The 23,555-nt window shown below is 40.4% G+C and overlaps 1 protein-coding gene across 1 annotated transcript; it reads left to right on the forward strand.

Moving 5' to 3' along the window:
- Positions 1-749: 749 nt before the first annotated feature.
- On the forward strand, positions 750-23,516 carry fbxl16 (F-box and leucine rich repeat protein 16). Its single transcript, XM_005815363.2, has 7 exons — positions 750-1,143; positions 10,667-11,384; positions 15,707-15,949; positions 16,107-16,372; positions 16,922-17,006; positions 17,875-17,938; positions 18,323-23,516. Exons 2-7 carry the CDS (start codon positions 10,674-10,676, stop codon positions 18,469-18,471), a joined length of 1,518 nt encoding a protein of 505 aa, XP_005815420.1. The 5' UTR covers positions 750-1,143; positions 10,667-10,673; the 3' UTR covers positions 18,472-23,516.
- The last annotated feature ends 39 nt before the right edge of the window (positions 23,517-23,555 follow it).

Raw genomic sequence — 23,555 nt, forward strand, 5'->3', positions numbered from 1 at the left:
CACCGAGTGTTTGCTAATTGCTGCTGGCTAGTCTGAAGGAGCTGGGTGGGACAGGGCTGCTCTCTGTATCAGAAGCTCAGTAGCTTGAAAATGCAGCTCCAAGGAGGAGCCTTGTCATTGAGAGGCGGGGCTAGGTCCACCCAGGCATTTTTCCCAGCTGAATAGTTGTCATGGAGATTAAAGGATTTCTCAAACATGCATGAAGAAATCAAGGCAACATGCCAGGTGTGTTTTTGATGAGAGAATAACATTATAATAGAGGTAAAGCTTTTTTTTAAAAAAAGGTATATTATATGTAATACTGCCCCTTTAAACACACGAGTGGAAAGAAGGAAAATAAATCACAGAATTAAATGCGATTCAAATTTAAAAACTGATTTAATGAACCTAATTAAATCTGAGGTAAAATACTGCTAGAAAGAAAGACAAAGAAAGAGGCTTATGCCAGATGGAACCAAAAAACACTTAATTTTGGTGTGTTTTTCTTTTTCCCCATTTGTTGAGTACATTTTTGAAGCCATTTATTTATTTATTCTGTGTTTTTATTTTTTAATTTTTTCGTGATTATGTAGTAAAAGTCAATGTAAGCCTGCAATGTAACAGCTTGAGAGGCTCACTGAGACATTAATCCAGGTAAATCCACCATTTGAACAGAATTTTCTCCCCAGCAGAAGATGCTGCTGCTGCTGCTGCTGCTGCTGCTGCTGCTGAGGTTGCATAAGAAGCAGCGGATCTGCACAGCGCCTCTACCGTCGCCCTCCCCTCCTCTATCTGTTTAAATGAGACAGCGCTGCTCGGCTCTGCGCTCTGAGTGTGTGTCACAGAACGGGCCGCTCTGTTATGGAGGACTAACCGACTGAAAACGCCGCACAGCGCCTCTCCTGCCGCGCACCGAGGGCTCCCTCCAGGCCGGGAGGCTGTGGATTCACGCCCGCTCTCCCGCACTTTGTGGACCGTCGTGCTTCTTATGGGATCGGAAGGCGCATCTCTGTCTCTCTGTGACGGGACGCGGGACTGCCTCCCTTAGAATCATTTCCCTCGGCCTTTTTCTGCGTCGCAGCATTTGGGGAGAAAACGTGATTAAGCGGCCGGAAGCAGCGAGCCGATCATGGATTAATGCCCGAGTGAATTCTCATCTGAAAGGTATATTCTCACAGGGATGCTAGGAACCGAAAGGCCGTTTAGGAGGAAGGATGTGTCCGGTGCGAAACGTGTACGCGCGCGCGTGCGTGCGTGCGTGTTTGTGATGGATGGTGGTGGGTGATGGCAGCAGCATCCACACTGCAGCTCCTGTGCCCTGGCGGAGCGGAGGAGACTGCAGAGGAACGGGGCTGCTTCCAGCGGGGAAAGGGACTGGGTGTTCCGCCTCTTTGTGTACGCGGCCTGGGCCTCTGACTGACTGACTGACTGACTGACTGACTGACTGACTGCTGATCACCCGCATCGAGCTGCGTATTATTAACAAACACAATGACGTCAGCGTCTGCCAGTGACGCGATCCTTTCCTCGACCACCTTCTAATTTATCCATATTTTTATTCCACTGAGGGATTTTTCAGCTCTCTCTGCTCTTGCTGAGGGCCGGAGCTGCTTCCGCTCTTCTGATCGCCTTGGAAGCTCTCGTGGTTTCTGTAGAGTTTTAAAGGCACTGAAACTGATTAGCATGACAAAACAAGCAGTCAGCATGAGTGTAGTGACAGGCGGGGTTTCAGTTGCTCCTCAACACTGAGATGTTTTTGTTTTCCACAGGAGCTCTTGATGGTCAGAAGTTTTTCTCACTCTTCATTGGTGTGAAGTGTCTTGATATTTTGAGGGTTCCCTCTTACAGTCGTAATTAGGGAGAATATTTAGATTTCCAAAAGGAGAACAGCTGGACCACTTCAATCGTACTTGGTCTACACTGTAAAACTTATTATCATAATGTATTTAAAGTGTCCCTTCTCTATGTGGTTAGACTAAATAATACATTTCAGATGGACTTTCAAAAGTCATGCCTGTAAACTCATGGCATTGTGGACAGTGTCCCAACAGTTTGCAGGTCAGGTTGAGCTTGAGCCTTGTTGGTTCCTGGGCTGTTCATGAACATCCTAACAGATTTCCTTTCATCTGTGGGTGAGAATCCTCCTGGCCTTTTCCAGGTCTGACACAATTATAATCGTTATGCCGAATATTTATCTCAGAACCTTCAGCTGTTTAGAAGAGTCTCCAAAAGACTTTCTCGACTTTTCTTGTAGTCTTTCTAAAGTTCCCCTGACTTTCATTGTCCGGTCGCTAACCAGTAACTTAGAACCACCCAGTACTTCTGACTAGTGCGGGCAGACTTCCTGCATGGAGTTAGCATGTTCTTCCAGTGCAGGTGTGGATTCTCTCCAGGATTCTCTCTCACTTCCTCATACTGCCAAAAACATGACTGTTAGGTTAATTGGTCTCTCCAAATTTGTGTACAGAGTCCCTTGTCCTGTGTGTCTGTTGTCCTGCAATGGACTGTCAAAATGAGAGGCCCAAGAGTAAAAGAAAGGTAGAATAATGTAATTATAGCTCAAAAGTAAACATTGCTATTAGATGAAATTTTCTTGTTTCTAAATTCTCCTCTTTATTGAATAACTTTGGAAGTCTAAAATGATGTGAATGTGTTATTTATGCTGGACTTATAACTTTGCAGACGGCCTTTTAGTATGCTAATATTTAATAAGAAATATAATTTTTTTAAAAAGGGGCAGAATAATGTGTTTACCAGCCACATTGAATCATTTTATATCACAACTAAGTTACCTTGAGTTGTTATAAAAGGCTGGATATATGAAATAAGATTAGAAAAAAATTTACTTTATTTATAGCCTTTAAAGTGGGCATTTGTGTCCTGTGGTGGTGCAGCGGCAAAACACGACCCTCCTATGGAGGCCTTAGTTCTCCATGCTGATGTCACAGGTTCCAGTCCTGGTCTAGTGACCTTTGCTACCTGTCTTCCTCCTCTCTCATTATACTTTCCTGTCTTACCACTCAAGTAAAGGCAGCTAGAGCCAATAAGATCTTTTAAAAAAACTGGCCGAATCTCTTTAAAAACTCCTACTCTTTCTAAAACTCAATCTTCCGGAAGTCATCACATCAATCTATTAACCCTTTAATGCTGGCTTTTACCAGCATTTCACTGAGAAGTAGCTGCTACAGTTCCACCAGGTGTTTGCTGATTGCTGCTGGCTAGTCTGAAGGAGCCGAATGTGGGAATAATGTGGCAGGGAGGCTCTGTGAGATTGAAAGCTTGGAAACTCCAGCTTCCTCCTTCATCGTTGAAGGTAGCACTAGATTCCATCAGGTGTTTTGCACAGCTGAATGGTTGCATGGCAGATTAAAAGTTTTCTAAAACATGCACGAAAATTCAAGGCAACACTCTGGGTATCATTTTGACGAGGGAATAACATTATAGTGTAACGTAAAGCTCAAAAACGTTGATTTAAAATACTGCCCCTTTAAGGATCCTCACATATTTCCAAACAATTAACTTCAAAGTTAGGGAATAGTTCAGGAGAATCGACTTCCTTTGACAGATGACTGAGCGCTCAGTCATCTGTCAATGACTTTACTAGTACTTAGCTACTCTTTACTTTACAAAGTCACTTTTTCTGAAATTTAATTTAAGCAAATTAAAACTACAATGAATATTTAAAACATTGATTGAGGGTGTAAAACAAGAATTTTTTAAATACTCGGGCACTAGGGGAGCCTCAGAAAACATCAAAGAAGATAAAAGCACAAATAAAAAAAAAGAAATATATTTATCAACAAATGAAAGTAATAATTATAATCAACTTTTAGACTAGCTTCAATTGCTCATCTTTGCCAGGGTGCTCCAGGATCCCTCTACCCACCGACATTGGTCTTCAAGGGTTCCCCTGGACTCAACAAGATTTTCCCTTCATTTATGTCTGTCATCAAGATCTCTTTTAGCTTGACCAATTCCCCTGAAACCAGTTTACTATGGTGTTGCATCAAAAGAAATCGATTGATGTGATTTGGACATGTGATCGGGATGCCTAGTGGTTCTCTTTGATTTCCCAGGGATGTCCACTGGGAGAAAACCCTGGAAGGGGGTTACATAACCCTCCTGGGTTTGAGAACCTGGTGGGATCTAACAGACTGTGATGGAGAGGGTCACTAGCTTTGGGGATCAAAATGGTTGGGTTTCCCTTTAAGACCTGGTACATCAGATCTCAAATAATGGATGGATGATAGCTCACACATCCAACACACATTATTGGTAAAAAAATAAATGGTGATCAGAATGTGATAGTAATTTTTGCTGGTCCTGTTAGGAAAGGAGACCCTGTGGTCTGTAGGGGGTTGGGATGTTCAGGGATTTAGGATTGGAGTCTGATGGGGGGTTGGAGCTGTTTCCTCTCTTTCTGCAGGTGTAGAAGCAGACTTCTAAAGGTGTTATCTTTTCTTTATCCTCCTTTATCTCATTTCCTCTTATTTTCTTCCTTTCCTTTAAACTTTTGCACCCCACCTCTCTCCTTCTCCTTCTCCCTCCCCCCAACCCCTGTCTTTTCTGCTTTTTTTTTCAAATGCAGTTTGCTCGCTGCATTTGAAATCCCAAAGCATCCCAAAGCATTTTGGGATGATGATGTATTTCACAAAGGAGCTTATAAAATGTGTCTCATTTTACTGTTTTATAAGTCTTAGCTTTCCTCTCCACCACCTGTTTGCCGTGGAGAGGAACATCAAAAAACCCTTCCAGCTGATTGATAATATCCATAAAATTCTACAGTGCACTGGAAGAAAACTTTCCTGATGTTCTCTGTTAAAACTTGGACATTTTGCCAGGCTTCAAACAGATTACACTACTTATGAAGTGCTTGCTTTCCTGGCTTGAATCTGACATGCAAGCATAGTCCACAACTCTACCAAAGTGCTGAGGTCTAGAAGCTCATTGTTAGCCTTTATCCTTCATCACTACACCTTCATATGTAGATGGCAAGACTTTTAAAAAGCTAAAAATGTGGTGGTACTTCTGGTTTTATCCTATTTTTAATCAGATTTTTTATGTTTCCTTTTACATATTTAGTTTGTTAGCCACTTTGGTTAGAGATATTGTGTATGTGTAACTGATTGATTGATTGATTGATTGATTAATTCCTTCGAGAATTAATCCAAACAGTCAAACAGCTGAGTCTTTGTCTCATCTCACCATGAAACTTTTCTCCAGCAAATATGTGGCATGTCCAGGTGGTTGACTCCAGATTTCAGTCAGACTTTAAGGTGATGGTTTTGGAAAACTAGATTTTCATGTTTCAAGTCTTCCCAATTGTATTGTCATCAACTTCAACAATTACCACGCTGTTTGAGGAATGCAGTGTCTGTGATGGAGTTCCTGTTTTGTTTCCCTTTGTTATTACTGACTTCAAGATGAACTTGTGGGACATTTGCTCATGGAAAAACCAATAGCTGTTTTGAATGTTTTCCATTTGCCAATATTTTTCTTCTTTCTGCAAAACAGAAATGACTTTATTATAATTTTCTGATTGATGAACATGTCATTGTGAGGATGTTTCCTCTTTGACATGGACAGTTTAATGGAGCAAAGTGGTAAACTGCTTTTATTGCTGGGCTCACATGACCTGCATGAGTTTAAAGAGTCCCATTCAGGTCTAAATCTACACATTATATACACAATATTTTACAAATAAAAAAATTTGCCGGTCAGGTAAGAAAAAAAATTTACCTATTTGCCTATATGCTAATGCTATATCTAGAAATAACTCCTCACCCTGAAAACACTACATGAATGGTGAAAACTTTTGGATTGTGAATTGGTTTAAATTACTGAAAAAAAAGGATCCAGAAGGTCAATCTATTCAATGTCTCTATTTTGGAAAAAATCAGTCGATGTCTGCCTCTGTGGTCATAAACGTCTGCAGGGTTGCTTGTTGCTTGCCGTAGCTCCGCCCACACTCAGAGGCCAGAGCTACAGCAACAACAGTTGTCAGAGTTGAGCGCCTGTGACAAGTCCTGTCACAATAACATATTTTGCTGGACAATAAATTGTCCCAGAAAGTATTGTGATAAATTGAACAATGCAAAAATGGTTCAGCATTTTTACATTGAGTCACTGTGCATGTGTATTTGTGCCTTTAAAACAGAGGCACTGTTTCATATATTAATGATAATACATGAAAAAAAAGCATGCAAAAACCCAGCAGATATATAAGTACAATGATTTTATTGGGAGCAGTGATGATTGGACAGCCAACTCCAATCTCAGAAGCGGTTTCAAAAAACAATATTTTCATTTTTACTTTTTTTTATACAGACAACCTGGAAGTTGTGGGAAATAGTATTTGCCACCTTCCATACGTCTTCGGTTTGGTCTGTTTTGTCCAACGTTAATGTTTGTCTTTGTTTTGGACAAAGGGGTCAGGTGCCAGGCAGGAACGTAGGTAGATGGTGACTTTGTATTGATATCTGACAGCTGATGAAATTGAGACAGACATTCAAATACACATGACCTTTGACCCACACAAGGTGGCATAGCAGACAGAACAGACCACTTTCACGGAACTGACATTGAGAGACAAACAAACGGAGAATTATTTTGAGCTCTTCAAACATTTAAGGTCAGACCTGATGAGCACTGGCACTGACTCAGTCTCAGAACCTTCCTCTGCTCCGTAAACACACCCAGCAGCAGGCTCCGTTCAGATACCTACGGGATATGTTATAGTTGTAGGTAGACCTGTCACGATTACACATTTTTCTGGTACAGTTTTGCGATAGGTGATAATGAGACCACTTTCAATTAATATATTGATACAACTACTGTTGTCAACATTTTGTGAGTCTTCTATTTATTTATTTTTTTCTCAAAATAGAAACTGAAGTGTCCCTTACTAATTGGTTTTGTCTTAAATTGATCATATTTTCAACATTGTTTTTCTTTTCTTAAGAAAAAACTCTCCTACAAAAAATGATGCTGAGATATTAAAAAGGTATCAAGTATTTTTCTTAGAATTCGTATGGAGTTTGAAAGCCAGTAGCCACAGCTGCTGTCGTGTGTTAGCCGCCGGTCACAAAACCAGGAGGGTGAAAATGCTTTTTCACTGCAGCACATGCAGAGGGTGGGTGTGACTGAGGAGGCTGGTAGAGATACTCAGAGACGGAGGCAGAGGAGAACTGTGACTTCCTTATTAACACCAAGACTCATTTTTTCTTTTGCCTATAAATAATTTGTATGCAAACATTAAATATCACATGTCTATCTACACCTAAAGCTGTTGGTTCAGTATCTTTTACTCTTCAATGAAAATCTCTTTTTTTGTGTGATTTCTTCCTTCCATTCTGCTGGTAGCAACCTGCTAATCGAGGCCACAGATGCTTTATTTGCTCCTGGCTCCCACTCTGAAAAAGGCCCCTGACATAACACAATAAGAGGGGCAATAAAAAATCTTGTTGTAAATGTGCATCCTGCAAAACAAAAAAGAAAAAAGAAATGTTATGAAGCAGCCTGTAGCATGTTGTCGCCCTCAGGTCTCTTGCGGACTTACCCTGAAGTTGACGGGAACGGTGTGTGTTTGCTTTAGTATTTCATGGTGCTTGCTGTAGCCGTCCTAGCTGCTGTATTATGTAATGGATGAGGCTTGTTTATGCTACAGTGGATGCAGAGCCACTCAGCAGCAGCTGCAGAGGAGGAACACTGGAATTATTCTGAGTGATAAAACAATAAATGATGCTGGATCGTGGTCTGAGTGGAAATAAGTTGTGATTACCTTTTCTGATTACTTATATGAAGCAATTGGGTTATTGTGTAAGCGTGTGTGTGTGGGTGTGTGTGTGTGTGGGTGTGTGTGTGAGAGAGAGAAGGTCCATAGTCAGCAGGTTATGTAACTGAGCAGTGTGAGCCTATGAGCTACAGATACCATGAGGTCATAGAGAACAGGCTAGATGAGGCCAGCATTCATTTACACTATGTTGTCTTCTCACTTGGATGCTTTGTCCACCTCCGCTGAAAGCTCTGACACAAAAGACAGGCTTTGCATTCAGCAACGATTGTTTCAACCGTTTGACTCCTTTGTTTGTTGTCTGGTTCCCAGTCAAACAACAAATGTTTCTTATTAGAACTGAGGACAGACAGCTTTTCCCCTCATTTCTTCAATAATTATGTTTACAGTACCTTGCAGAAGTGCTCACATTCTGTCATGTTACAGCCACAAATTTATAGCATGTTAATCTTTCGCTGGACTCAAACACTCGCCTTCATGATGCACCTTGTGTTTTCGCTGTTGACGTGATCAGTGTTGATGACTGATGTCCCTGTGTGGTAACTAGTGTCAGTATTTGTCAGTAATCCATCCAACTTTCAACCCATGTAGTTTGTAACACCAAAAAGAATAATAAATAAATATCATTCATTAAAAGTAAAACAAGGAGTATTTTTCCCCTATGTTTGGCAGGGAGTTTCTCTGTGTGTACATCAAAAATGAATTACTATTTGTTTTATAGTTTTAACAAATGGTAATATTTTCTATATCAAAAACAGAGTTTTTACTATCTTAAAGGGGTAGTCTTATGTAAATTTGACTTTCTGGAGCTTTACATCACATTATGTTATGGCCTAATTAAAAACACAACTAAAATGTTGCTTTGATTCTTCAATCAAAGAAGAGAGAAACGAGAGAAGGGTGAGAAGCTCAGTCATCCGGGAGGGACTCAGAGTAGAGCTGCTGCTCCTTCATGTCGAGAGGAGCCAGTTGAGGTGGCTCGGGCATCTGGTCAGGATGCCTACTCCTGCCTCCCTGGTGAGGTGTTCCGGGCACGTCCCACCGGGAGGAGGCCCCGGGGAAGACCCAGGACACGCTGCAAGGACTATGTCTCACAGCTGGCCTGGGAATGCCATGGGATTCCCCCGGAGGAGCTAGAACAAGTGGCTGGGAAGTCTGGGCCTCCCTTATTAAGTTGCTACCCCCGCGACCCAACCCCAGATAAAGCGGAAGAAAATGGATGGATGGATGGATGGATGGATGGATGGATGGATGGCATTTTATGAGCTTTTTAACTGTCTGCCTTTTTGTACTGCAGTTATTTTCATCAAAGTTAACAAATATTTTCACAGGAAATTAAGGTAGGAGGCAGTGCACACTTAGATCTTCCCATGAGAAAAGTGCTCTGAGTCTGAGTATGTGCCTAATAGAAAAGAAAGGCAGTGTAAAGTCGATAAGATTGCAAATTGATATATTCTTTCTTTTTTCGTTTTTCGCTTCCACATCACATTTATGCTGTCCAAAATTTCTTCATGTTACTTTTATAGTGTGAGTTTCTCACAGGAAGATCACCACCGCCTGCCTCATGTTCCTGTGTAAACGTAATGTTTGTTTAAAAATCCTCCCTATAAAAGGTTCAAAATGAGTCTGAAAGGAGTGAATGAAATACTTCAGTTTGGTGGAAGAAAAGAAGGCTAAGTATATTTAATTATTTGTGCATAGAATTTCCTTAGAGGTGAAATGTAATTCTAATACACTAATTACAACATTTCATATCTGGCTTGTGTTTAGGTGGAGTAGGTAAATCTGCATCCCTAAACAAATAATGCTCCAACATCACCTCTATACCCATTTGTGACGGGTCACAGCAAAAGTAGGAACAAGTCTACTTGGGGTGTTTTACAGATTTTGAAAGTGTAGATTCAGAACACATGGAAATAAAAAACTAAATAAAGATGACATGGTCATGTGAATGTTAGCACCCGGAATTCTACAATTCTGAGAAAATGGTGTCAAATTTGGACACTGTAACACAATTCTATCACCATTGAGTTTTTTGATATGTCCAAATGTTTGAAATGGATTAGTGTCACAATTCTGTGTCATCCTATTTATGATATTAAATATACACATGCACATCAACTTCATAATCAACACAAGAGCTCTCAAACAATCCTTCCATGACTCGTTACCAACACTAACCAGTTTCATGCTACATCATGCAGACACTCATTCTGCACATATGAAGATTCAACTCCACTTACTATGATGAATGGCCAGATTGGCTCTAACTGATATACTGACTAATTCTGCTAAAGATGGTTTGACCACTTGGAGGCACTCAGAAAATGAGAGTGTAAGGCACTGAGCTTTCTCCAGATCATTCAGCATGAATATAACATAAAATGATATATTTTTATTGTAAATTAAAACAAGATCAATTTCCATTTGCATGATTTATTATTTTTCTCTTTTTCTCTTTCTACTAAAAACTGGACGACTAACATCTTCAGTCTGGTGTTTTGGTCTCAACTGACCCATTTTGTGAAGGACAATTTTGTTTACAGAGATTTCATAATTCATTTGATTTGTTTTTCATTTATTTTGGATATTTAAAATGCCTTACAGTTCTTGTGTTAATTGTTCATTAGAATTTAAGGTTTATTGATATTTCACAATGTGTTCTTGCATTATTATGCCTTTTTGTTATATTACTTGAAAATGGTCTCAAAACAACAATATTATTGTTTATCACCATAATTTCTGGGACAGCAAAATTTGTTATCAAGACAGGCCTAGTGATAGCATTGCAAAAGTAACCTACTCTGTCCTGACAGACACAACTATGTGAATTTGACCATTTGTATTAAGCGCCTAGAGACAGAAGGCCTGACTGTATCTCCCTTTCTCCTGCAGGTTCCCAATGTTGAACATGTCCACCCCGAGTGAGCTGAAGTCTCCCTGCATGACTCGTAATGGTATGGTGAAGTTGCCCCCCAGCCAGCCTAACGGTCTGGGCAGTGCGAGTATCACCAAGGGGACGCCTGCTGCTAAGAACCGCTTATGCCAGTCCTCCTCTGTGCCCTCCATCTTGCCTCCTCCGCCGTCCTCTCTTCCCTATCATCACCATCTGCATCACTTGGACAGCCCCGGGATGCCTCATACCACAGCACCTCTCTTGCCCTCTGACCTGGAGCCAGGGAAGCCTCTGGTGGGGCTGAAGCCATCTCTTCGTCAGCTTCCCCCCCTCACTTTGCCCAAACCCATACTGCTGGAGCGTCAGCTGGTCCTGGATGAGAAGCTCCTCAACCGACTACTCTGGTACTTCACCACGGCAGAAAAATGTGTGCTTGCACAAGTATGCAAGACATGGCGCAAGGTGCTGTACCAGCCCAAGTTCTGGGAGGGAGTGACGCCCATCTTGCATGCCAAGGAGCTTTACAACATACTACCCAACGGGGAGAAGGAGTTTGTCAGCCTGCAGGCCTTTGCTCTGCGGGGCTTCCAGTCGTTCTGCTTAGTGGGCGTTTCGGACCTCGACATCTGTGAGTTTATCGACAACTACCCGCTGTCCAAGAAGGGGGTTCGTTCTCTCAGCCTCAAGAGGTCAACCATCACAGACGCTGGTTTGGAGGTAAGCTTGCTCTTGTTGTCCTCCAATGATGACATCATTGTCATCATCATTATTTAAACTCTTCAGTAATATTGAAACTCTTCTCAGGTATGTGCGATATCTCTCTCTCTCTCTGTCTCTCTCTCTGTATTACACACACACACGCCCACACACAGAGCATGTCTGTCCATCTACACAAGATCTTTGTATTCATTCCACTAATATTACATTAATTTCTATCCTGACCCGAACCTAAAGTCTATTCACACCTCAGTCCTAAACCTGACCTCTAACTTAAAAACAGAATGTCTTATGAGGCCCGGGCTTTGGGCCCCATAAGTAGCAGCCGGTCCCCATAATGTTGTATGTGTTAGGAAAATGATCTTTACAATGTAGGAAGTACAAGACCACACACACACTTTTTCTTTAATCCTGCATCACTTTTTCTGTAATGCTTCTTTTTTTTTTTCTGCTGGCAGTGTCTGATCTGCTGTTTGTAAATTGTGCAGCTGTCTCATACTGACTGCACTCTGCTCTTTTCTCCAGCTGGCAGATAGATTTTTGTTTCACATTTGTTGAAAGCTAATTTAGGGTTTGCAGAAAGTAAAAGGACAAATTAACCAAGATATAGAAGAAACGATCAAAACTCCACAGAGTGAGCCAGCCTTGGTGTAATGAAATATTGTGGTGTGAGATATTGAAATATTAAAATATTATTTTGTGAAAATATAGTCTGCCTTGCTACTGAAATGCTATCCAGTGGTGGTCAGTATGTGACTTTGTCTGATGAAGTAAGGCCACCTTGAAGAATCAATGCTGAGTTTCCCTGGTTTGTAGACAGAAGTTGTTTCCATTAGCCATAGAATTGCACATGTTGAAATTACCAAAATAAATTAGCTTAATGGGGATATACCAATTTTGAACAAATTCATATTTTTTTTGCACATAGATGTTTTTCGCAAAACTGAAATGGGAATTTTTTTTTTTCATGTCACATGTTGCATCACATGTGATCAACAGCCAGATGTTACTACTGGCGAAAACCACAAAGAAGACGACAGGAAGTAATAGAAGGATGATGTTTTTTTTTTTTTTTTGGACAATGAAGCTTCCTATGTTAAGTTACTAAGCTTCCTAAATTAAAACAGTATTTCTGAACTTTTTAATGAGTCTGAATGGAATGTGACCATTCCCACTGAAAATCTAACGCACATAGATGGATCAGTCTGAAATGGGATAATTCTGCACTCATTTGTTATTTTGTCATTTTTAAAACACTGTTGGAAATTTATAAAACCTTTGTTTGTCAAAACCCCAAAACAAAACATTTTCATTGTTTTATTGGCTTTAGTTTACCATTTGAATTAGACCTTAGAAAATATGGGCTAGTCAAACCTAGCCTGATATCAGATAGATGGTTTAAAATCCCAGGTAATGATTTGTAAAACCATTACCTGGTTTTACAACCAGGCACCCTTGGTTTTCCCAGACCTTTGGTCTCATTCTTGTGTCGTGTACAGTGAGCTGAATGTATTGTTAGATACTGTGTGAACTTCTTGCTATGAAAACACTTCTTTCAAATCACATGAGCCCTACATTTCTGTTAATACCATTGATTTGGAGGCAAAGTTTCAGCTGTGCTGCCTGTGAAGCAGGACTCCTGCTCATGTCAGCAGATTTTATTTTTCTTTACCAAAGCAGAAGGGCACATGTCACTAAAATGAGTCAGCATGAATTTTTGTTCTCACTTCATTGTTGTGATCTTTACCGTCAGATTTCATTACACAGAACAAAAGCACATCATGCTTTGAAAAAATCCTCTCAGATGGCTCTCCATACGTAATGTTCTAGCTTTCTATTCTAGGATAAGTGAGTGGTTGCCATGGAGAAGGCTGGAATTGTTGGCAGTATTATCTATATATGGACATTCCTGTTTTTATGTGTTTTTTCTCTTTTGGTGAAAGCTTGAGCTGCTGGATCATTAGATAAAATTTTCTGTATATTATATATGTTCATTATTTAAACTTCCCTCAACGTATCTCCCTGGTGGAGCTGAAAGGTACATTTTAGAAGTTAGATAATCTCAAATGCACTAGTGCATAAAAAAATGACATTTAGCTTTAGTGATGACACCTTGCTGAGGAAAACCAACTGCATCCTGACTGCTCCCACACGACTCCAGAGAAAAGCAGTCAGCAGATGCTGCTAACCAGATGCAGTAGATTCAAAAATAATTGGAAAGTGAGTTTTTCTTTTTAGCAGTTTGTTAGTCTGAAGCTTTTAGGTGTGTATTAAGGCCTTTATGATGACCTCCAGAAGCAGCTGCTGCTCCCCGTCAGTCTAGGGAGGATTATACAGAGAAATGTTCCTGATCAGGACTCACTACGCCTGACACCGATCAGAGTCATTTAGGAACAGGTGTGTGTCAACATCAGTTCCCAGTTGCAGTGCATCCAGAAAGTATTCACAGCTCTTCACTTTTTCCACATCGTTCTGCCTTATTCCAGATTATATATAGTGTGTATAGCTTTCATCAACATTCAAACAAATACTCCCCATAATCTAAAAAAAAACTGGAAAAGAGTCTTTTTGTAAAAGGATAATCTCCACAGGATTCACAGCCTTTGCTTAATATATCACCTTTGGCAGCAGTTCCAGCCTCTGGTTTTGTTGAATCTGATTGGTGGATTTCTGCAGAGATGATTGTCCTGCTGGAAGGTTCTCCTCTCTCCACATAGGAACTCTGCAGCTTGTACAGAGTGACCATCAGTTTCTTGGTCACCTTCCTGACTGAAGCCTTTCTCCCCCAGTGGCTCAGTTTGGACGGCCGGCAGCTCTGAGTCCTGCTGGTACCAAAGCATGATGGAGGCCACTGAGCGCTCTGCTTAAGGCAGCAGAAATGTTTCTGGATCCTTCCCCAGATTTGTCCATCAACATAATCCTCTCTCTGAGGTGTACAGATAATTCCTTTGATTTCATGCTTGGTGTTTGACCTCAAGCCTGCACTGTCAGCCCTGGCACCTTATATAGACAGGTGTGTTCCTATCCAAATCAAGTCCAATCAACAGAATTTACCACAGTTGGACTTTACGTAAGAACTCAGGAATGGTCAGTGGAAAAGGCTCAATTTTGAGCTTCATGACAAAGGGCCTGAATACCTACGTAAAACTGAGTTGTTGGTTTTCTGTTTAGTCAAATTTGCCAAAATATCAAAACCTTTTTCCACGTTGTTATAATGGAGGTTTCCAGATAGCTTGGTAGCTTCATTATTACATGGTCTTTATGCTTTATGATTGTGCTGCACTGAACTTACTCACAGCTGTGGCCATTTGTTCTGACAGTGAGAGACGCTTTGTCTCATCAGGTGTCTCTGTAGGACACTGCTAGGTAGATTCATCTTTAATAAATTTGTCTCCTTTGCTTTTCTGTGGAGCAATTCGCTGAAGTGCTTTGATAGTGTTGCCCTGTCTCTGCTGTGATATGACGCATCTAATTAAATCATTCATTTGCAGATATCTTAAGAAGAATTTGAACTATAGTCAAAATTGCAGTTCTGGATATTTTTAAGTGACTTTAGGCTAGTTATTTGTTTTCAATATATCTACAGTTTAATTTGCACTACTCAAATCTAAATATTGTTTATCTAGAAATCTGCTTAACATAGCTTGAATTATTGTGTGACTCAAGATATGACAAGTCAGAACAATAAGATATCTCAAATTTACTCTATGACTAGTCATCATTTATTTGTTGATATGTGAAATATGTGTTTCAGATAGTAATTTGTTGTAGATATCTTGAATTCATTATCATCAACAACAACTTTATTAAAGATACAAATAGGTCCATATAAGAAAATAATAATATTTTCAAAAAAATACAAAATCACATAAAAGATTATTATTATTATTATTATTATTATTATTATTATTATTATTATTATTATTATTATTATTATTATTATTATTATTATTATTATTATTATATTTTCAATAATAGAAAATTATTTTTTCTTTTAGCTTAATTTAACTGAAAAAAATTGCATTTTAATAGTGATTAATCTCTGTTCTGAAGAAAAGTGATTAATCTGTATGTCATACTGTAATGTTTTAACTGTTTCAGTATAAAAAAATCTTTGCAAAAGAAAAGAAAATTAAAACTGTAGTGGCTGTAGTGTTAACAACTTCATTATCATTGCAGCCATAGAAAGAATAGAACATTTAAAGTTACAGTTATGAGTTGAAGATATCCATTTTATGACATTCTCCTGCTTACATGGCTCAGCTGTGCTGCGTATCAGTGTCTCAGCCGTGATGCCGGATGTGTTGACCTTTATTTTGCAGGTCATGTTGGAGCAAATGCAGGGCCTGATGCACCTGGAGCTGTCAGGCTGCAACGACTTTACGGAAGCTGGCCTGTGGTCCAGTCTCAATGCCAGGCTAACGTCCCTCAGCGTCAGTGACTGCATCAATGTGGCGGATGACGCTATCGCTGCTATTTCCCAGCTCCTGCCCAACCTATCAGAGCTGAGCCTGCAGGCCTACCACGTCACTGACACGGCCATGGCCTATTTCACAGCCAAACAGGTAGGCTGCCAAAACAAGAGCGTCACACCTCACTGTCTGCGTTCACTTATTGTTCCCTTACTTCTTTAGGGAGGAATGAGACAAAACGAAGCTAAACATCCCGCTGGTCATTTCTCTCCTGATTAAGTTACATAACCGGAATGAAAATGTTTCACAGGGCTACACCACCCACACTCTACGGCTCCAGTCCTGCTGGGAGATCACCAACCACGGTGTGGTAAACATGGTGCACAGCCTGCCCAACCTGACCGCCCTGAGCCTCTCAGGCTGCTCCAAGATCACCGACGATGGCGTGGAGCTGGTGGCCGAGAACCTCCGGAAGCTCCGCAGCCTGGACCTGTCCTGGTGCCCCCGGATCACAGACATGGCCCTGGAGTACATCGCCTGCGATCTGCACAAACTGGAGGAGCTGGTGCTAGACAGGTCAGGGAGTTTTGGGTCTTTTGTGCTTTTATCCACATAAAAGAAGTCCGAACCTGAGCTCAAGTCAAACATGAAGACATCAGTTTACATTGTAGTCATTAGGGGACTTGTTTTTTTTTACAGGCATCTTAAGGTATATTGTAGAAAAAATGTAATTAGATTGTGCATTGTACATTGCTCTGCAGACGTATTCATGCCCCTTGATTATTGGAAAAGGGCATGATATATATTTTTCAAATATAAATCATAAAATCTGAAAACCTGATTACCCTTATACATTTTAAAGGGCCGGTATCCTTTAAAAATCAACGTTTTTGAGCTTTTTTGAGCTGAAGCTTCCAGATAGTCAAGAAGGACCAAAGCCGACACGGCCTTCAGACTGAAAATATCTCCAATGTCAAAAACATTATGATGGTTGTTTAAAAGTAAAGTCATGTAAAAAGCAAAAAAAAAAAATTATTTTTTTAAATTATAAGTTTAAACTCAAGCTGTTAGCAAAGCTCTTCCAGTTGACTTGCAGTGATGATGACGTGTTGTCTCTCTCTGCAGGTGTGTGCGAATCACTGACACGGGGCTGGGCTACCTGTCCACCATGTCTTCACTAAGAAGCCTTTATCTGCGCTGGTGCTGCCAGGTAATGCAAAACAGGAAGCAGAACAAAGCAAGCAGGAAATTACAAAACGTAAAGCCGTCTACTGGAGAAGTTCTCAGGCCTCCATTGTAAACAGCAGCCTATGCACATATGATCTCTAGTTTATTATACAAACCCTTTTCTGTCTTCATTTGTTTCTTCAGTTTCATGCTAAAGATTCACAAAGATCACGTTTAGATCAAAACAATGATCTTTATGTGCCACTATCAGTCTCAGTGCATCACAAAGGATTCACACATCTTGGAATTTTTCCACATCTTGTCAGTTTGCTGCCACAAACCTTAATGTATTTTTACTCAAATTTTATATGATGGACCAACTGGTGCATAATGATGTCACTCTGAAAGGAACATCCCCATAGGGAAGCATGGTAGTGGCAGAATTAAGCTGTGCAGATGTCTTCAGCTGGATGGAAAAGCTGGTCAGAATTGAGTCAAATTCAAATTCAAAAATACTGTATTAATCCCAAAGGGAAATTAAATGTGGATGTAACTCATTCATTTAGATTATTCAAAGAATTATTGATGAATTGAGTAAGAATGACCTAATCAAAGTCCAAACCAAGATCATTTTATTTGTAAGAAATTGCATCCTTACTACTATGGGTTAGTAGTAACCCATAGTACTACTATGGGTAGTACTATAGTAGTACTATGGTATCGCATTTCATGTTGGTATCGCAACATGAAATCTGATACCAACATTTCATTTTGGTATGAAATGTCATGAAACGACATATTTTAGCTTGTGGTTGGAATTAAATTAGGAAAAAATCGGGGTGTGTAGACATACTGCATGTTTCCTCTTAGCCTGGTATTTAATCATAAAAAAAACTTTCTGTGTCTTTCAGGTTCAGGACTTTGGTCTGCAGCATTTGTTTGGAATGAGAAGTCTCCGTCTGCTGTCTCTTGCAGGTTTGATTTATGTTTCCCTATAAATCCCACAAAAAGGTCCCGCATGGCGAAACTGAAAAGTCTAAATGTGAAATGTAATCTGTCTCATAACATACTGTTACAACACAGTGACAGTTTCAACAAATATGCAATGTTTTGCTTTTTAAATAAAAGTTACACACTACAGCTTTAGTCATTGTTCATTTATAGCTTCTCGCCTAAAGCTTTTGTGATCGTTTCCAAACACTAACCTGTTCAATTATGCAGCAGATGCTGAGATCTTTTCTCACGCTGAGCTGTGGCCATCCCAGCATCAGCTGCAGTAAACCAGCTGATGCTGTTTGATGAGTGTTGTGCGGGAGGGGCGGCTGCAGTTGGGCTGACCGTTGTCCTCTGTGCCTCCAGGCTGCCCCCTGCTGACCACCACCGGGCTGTCAGGCCTCATCCAGCTGCAGGAGCTGGAGGAACTGGAGCTGACCAACTGTCCAGGAGCCACGGCCGAGCTCTTCAAATACTACGCCCAGCACCTGCCCCACTGCATGGTCATCGAGTAAGACGGCCCAGCCCTCATCAGACAGACGGCCGTACGTCAACCTTCCTCCTCAACCCGTCCTCGTCCTTTTCCACACCGAGCTGTCCCTGCATCACTCCTCCTCCCCCCTCCCTGCCCGTTCCTCACCCGTTCCCCTTTGCCCCCCTCCTCAGCCATCTGAACGGACTCCCTCGCTGGCAGGCAGACTGAGAGGCAGGAAGGTCCAGAATAGGACGTGCCACGTCCAGAGGCATGGCGTCCGAGCTGCGTTTGAGAAGACGCTGGCGTGAGGAGCTCGGTGTGACGTCTTGTCTGACAGCAAGTTTCTTTTTCACAAACGGAGGAGAAAGCCTCTCTGTGGACTCGGAAGGCGTTTTTCTTAAATTAAACGCACGCGACGGGGAGAGCGTGCACGCCCCAGATGCAACAAGGAGGGAAAGGGAAGGCTAAAGACTTTTTGATCGATGGAGACGAAGATTTTTTTTTTTAGCTGTTTGAACTCATAAGCTCATACACTGCAAACACACTAAAACGTATACTGTATGTAAGTAAAGCAAATATAACTCCTGAAGATCATGAGTGCTGACACGTGTCATCTCTCCTTGTAATATTCCCCCTGTTGCCCTTTTTGTTTTCTTCTTCTTTTTTTTCCTCAGAAGGGATCCAAGGTTTCCTTTTCTCTCTCGCTCAGTTTCAGACTCTGCGTTTCTGGACAGAAAACCACCAAGTAAATAAGGACGGACCATCTTAATATCTCTTTTTTTTCTTCTCCCTGCTTCTGTGTGTGAAGTGTGTGTGTCACTGACTCACAGCTTCCCATCTTCAGGATCACCTTTTACTCCCCCATTTCTGTGTCTTAACTGAAATCCCCCCCCCCAAAAAATAAATAAAATATAACAAAACAAACAAAAAAAGGAAACAGATGAGACAAATAAACATAAAAGAAGTCAAAAGAAGATCTGAAAACAACTGTTTACATCAGCTTTTTTTGTGGGGGTTACAGAGGGGTAGTTGCACGCATATTTGACTTGTTTGGTTCTGGCAATCATCTGTGGGCTCCTCTGTTTTCGTATGACGGCGACATGGGGGTGTAGAGGCGCTGCAAACGGATCCGCTGCGGGACGTTCAGTGACGTTTTTTGCCACGTCTGCACTGCAGCTACTAAACACATTCAGGTAGCAGAGGATTTTCAGTCGAGGACATTTTTTTCACCCCCTCCAAACTTGAGGTTTGAGTTTGAATTGTTTTTTTTGTTGTTGTTGTTGTTTTTTTCTCACCTTTTTCTAATCAGAAAACACCTGATTTTAGTGTTATTTTAGAGCATTTGAACTTGTGTGGCTCTGATGCTTCTAACACCACAGGGGGGGGATGCAGTTTGCAAAGCCAGATTACTTCGGCAGCTGACAGGAAGGCTCGGTGAATTCAGTGTTTATTAGAAGAACGTCTCGTCAACAGGCAGAGACTCGGGGCTCTGGGGATTTCACTTACATGGGAACGCCACGGCTTGCTCTAGAAACCACAATCGGAGGCTTTTTTTTTGTTTTTTTAGGCTTTGAAGTCATAGGAAAATGAAGGTGAGATGGAATTTGTGTGGTACATATTTCTATTCTGGATGTTTCTGACATGGTTCTGTTACAAAGGGGATAATAGTAAAGTCGATAGTGGAATGAGGCTGTGCCGGTGCGTTCACTGACAAAAAAACAAGAAAAACCAAAACGTTGAACACCAAGTCAGCTCCCAGAAGGAATAAACTGTAATAAATGGTAATAAACATCTAAACAGTCATCAGATATAAGTGGATATCACTGGTTCAGTTTCCAAACCATAAACTAAAAAGGTTTGAGAAAAACATTCCTCCCTTCCTGTTGTGAGTGATTCTACCTAAACTATTAAACTTCATACTTAAGCTTGTCAGTATTCACTATAAGACAAGGTTTCATTCGTACTTTAAAAGAAAAGCAAAGGTACAGAGAAGACATTTGTCCTGTCTACAGTAGGGCTGAGACACTTAATCAGATTAATCGATTCTTGAAGTATTTGTGATTAATTGATTAATCACTATCTGGCCTTTTGAGTCGACTCGAAAAAGGTCATTTTCTAAAAGAACCACAAACTCAGAGCAGTAATTAAACCAAAATGGCACAAAAAGTATATACATTTGCATTTGCATGTGTCGGAAGCAGCAGGCGAATCTTAAAGAGACAGAGACCCAATTTCAAGGCGTTAAATTACAAAGTCAAATTACTTTTAAGCCATATGTGATATGTAGAGCCTTTTTATAACAAATGAAGTTACCATAGTTACTTGATTGTGCTGTAAAATGGCACTACATGAAAAACACAGAATACTGGCCCTTTAAGTCTGCTGATTGATTTCAGTTTGATTGAGAAGTGAACTGGAAAGGCTTCTTGCCATGATCAGTGCAAACCTTAGACAGTTTATAAAACCATCTTATAAGAACAGAAAATAACCTCTTGAAAATGTTCTAACAATTTTATGTTGGGAGTAAACCCAACATGGCTTTGCAACTGAACTATACCATTAGCATAATCTCCAGGTGAATAAAGAGGTTCAGGGAAAATGTGCTTACAGAAGGTAGTGGTGAGTGGGGTCTCACTCACCACTACCAGTCATTCCTTGTGGGTTCTGAACACGGTGCCTAACTGTTCTGAAGAATTAGAGTCTGAGCCGGAAAGGCCTGTTGCTGGTAACGAAACACAGCCGAGGTCATGAATCCATATCACTAAAGCTTTGACTCTCCCAAACATTGGACATGCTCAAATATATCTGCTTCAAAAAAGGAAAAACGGTAACGTTTCCTGTAACTCTGGGAGTCAGCCATCTTGGTTTCTGGACGGGTCCACCGGCGCTCCTCTGTCCGCCCAACCGGAGCCAGATGAGAGTCAGGAAGCAGACTGAACTCTGACCCAGACTGGACCCCACGCATGTTTTTGCCTGGAGACGGCTAATTCTAGACGTTCAGCATCTCATTGGTGTACAGACATTTATTTATTTATTCATGTATTTATTTATTTAAATAAATGTGTGTCTTATTTTCAGAATTTATTTATTGAAAATGGCATTTTTCGACTCTTTTGGTTCAGTTTTTGCTTCAAGTGTGACCTTAATTGAGCTTATTCAATAATTGCTGTTTTCTATTGTTATTGTTAACAATATTATTATTATTATTATTTATGTTGTGACATTTCAGGCCCTGTTAAGCAAAATGATCTAAACTCTTGGACACCATTGACATCATGACCAGTAACTTCAAGTTTTTAAACCTTCATAAAATACTGAAGTATATTTTCCTCTGTGCAAGTCTGTGTCGACTTTGTATTGCTGTTTGCTCCCTGCGGAATAATGGGATCTTCAGCTGTGATGTTATATTTACTGTCATTGTGCTGAATGTGGCAGCAAAAATACAGAGTGTGATATACATAAAAGCTTATAATGTGCGACTTCAACCTCTGCCATGGCTGAGCAATGTTTACATTGTCTAATTTTTAGAAAAGGGGAAGATCTCTGAGGATTCTATGGAAGCTTATTACTGACAAAACTACTGGACCAAAAAGAAACGTGGGGAGATCCGGAGATAATCCTGCAATCTGGCTTCAGCGCAACCTTTTGCTTTCAGTCTTTGGTTTTTAGTTAAAGGGATTGTTCACGTTTTTTTGTTGCTGTTTTTTAGGTGAAGTTCAGTCAAGAGGATATGAGCAGTCAGTTTTTTACCCGCAGAAGATAATCTTCTTGACATCTTCATTCGGTGTATAGATCCACACATTGAATGGGATTTCCCCTTCTGGCTAATCCCAGAAGAGGAAAACTAAGTGGAATTCATAATAGTTCATGGAGGATTTTAAAATCCTTTCAGGCACCACCATGATTATTTAGACTGGAAGTGGAAGTGGGAGACATTGCATCACCACTGGACTTCCTGTGGGAGACAGGGAGAGCTGACCTACGGAGACCACATCAATATCAAGCACATATACTGTACGTGGTGGAACACGTTAAAATTGTTAAAATTGTTAAAATTCAGGTTTAAATGACTGGGAATTTTTTTATAAATATAAATCAAATTAATTTGCGACTTTTAATTAATTATTTTTGGTTGAAGACTGCATTAGTGAATAGATATGTATGTGAACATAAAATATGTAACTGTATTAGTCCATCTCTAAAATAAACAGAATGCCATGGAGTTGTTTTCATGAAATGACTAAGAAAGCAGAAAAAAGTTGTTTTAACACCAATGATGTTCTAAACCAAATCAGTGTTTGCTGTTTACTATGCCTTTTAATTTAACACCCTATTGACTTTACTGAAATGATGTGCAAGCAAATTGAAGCAAGTTGCAAGCAAGTTGAAAAATTCATGTCGGTAAAGCCAAGCCGGTCTGAAGGCTGCATAACAAAAAATGAACTATAGCAGTTAAGTAAATGATTTTTGTTTCAGCCGTTGTTCCTTAGTTTTCAGTGTGTTTCTCACAAATGGACTGAACTTATTTAGCGTTTTACCAATCATTTTTCACCACTCTCCGATCTGGCCTCATTAAAAATGAAGTCTTTTCGGGATCTATAATACAGTAGGTCGATGGATTTATGTATTAATTGCCTACAGACCTTTCTCACAGCAAAAATCCTGAATAATCCTTTGAAGGTATTTATAGTGGTAAAATGTTGCATCTTTAATGATGACTAATATTTCTGTTTCATCGGCCCTACACCGTTCATCCTGTGTTCTCCAACGCTGACTCCCAGTGTGAGACACAGCTGTGTTTTTTTGTGTGTGTGTGCTTTCCATATTTTGCCTTTGATGAGCTTCCAGTGAATTCACACGTCTGTTTACATATCATGAGCTCTCATGCACAGTCATTTCGTAGCTGCAAACAACTAACCTTTCTACGGAGCATCACCCCAGGTCATTTTCTAAGACAAATCATTTCTATTACCGTCTGCAGTCTTTCTGGTCATCTGTCACTATTTTGTTACAACCCTTGTACAGCACAAGTTTAACTAAGCAGTAAAATAAAAGCTGACAATTTACTGACATCGTTGAAACTGATAGATGTTTGTCTTGTCTTTCTCTGTGTCTTGATGCTGG

Source organism: Xiphophorus maculatus, chromosome 16, assembly GCF_002775205.1.
Source record: "Xiphophorus maculatus strain JP 163 A chromosome 16, X_maculatus-5.0-male, whole genome shotgun sequence".
In the NCBI taxonomy this organism is placed as follows: domain Eukaryota; kingdom Metazoa; phylum Chordata; class Actinopteri; order Cyprinodontiformes; family Poeciliidae; genus Xiphophorus; species Xiphophorus maculatus.

What these genes read in the sequence shown, in the direction of transcription:
- fbxl16 (XM_005815363.2), top strand. Translation starts at nt 10,674, where the DNA reads ATGTTGAACATGTCCACCCCGAGTGAGCTGAAGTCTCCCTGCATGACT. An exon ending in TCACAGACGCTGGTTTGGAG is followed by an intron (nt 11,385 to 15,706) that starts GTAAGCTTGCTC and finishes TTTATTTTGCAG; the next exon opens with GTCATGTTGGAGCAAATGCA. An exon ending in GAGGAGCTGGTGCTAGACAG is followed by an intron (nt 16,373 to 16,921) that starts GTCAGGGAGTTT and finishes CTCTCTCTGCAG; the next exon opens with GTGTGTGCGAATCACTGACA.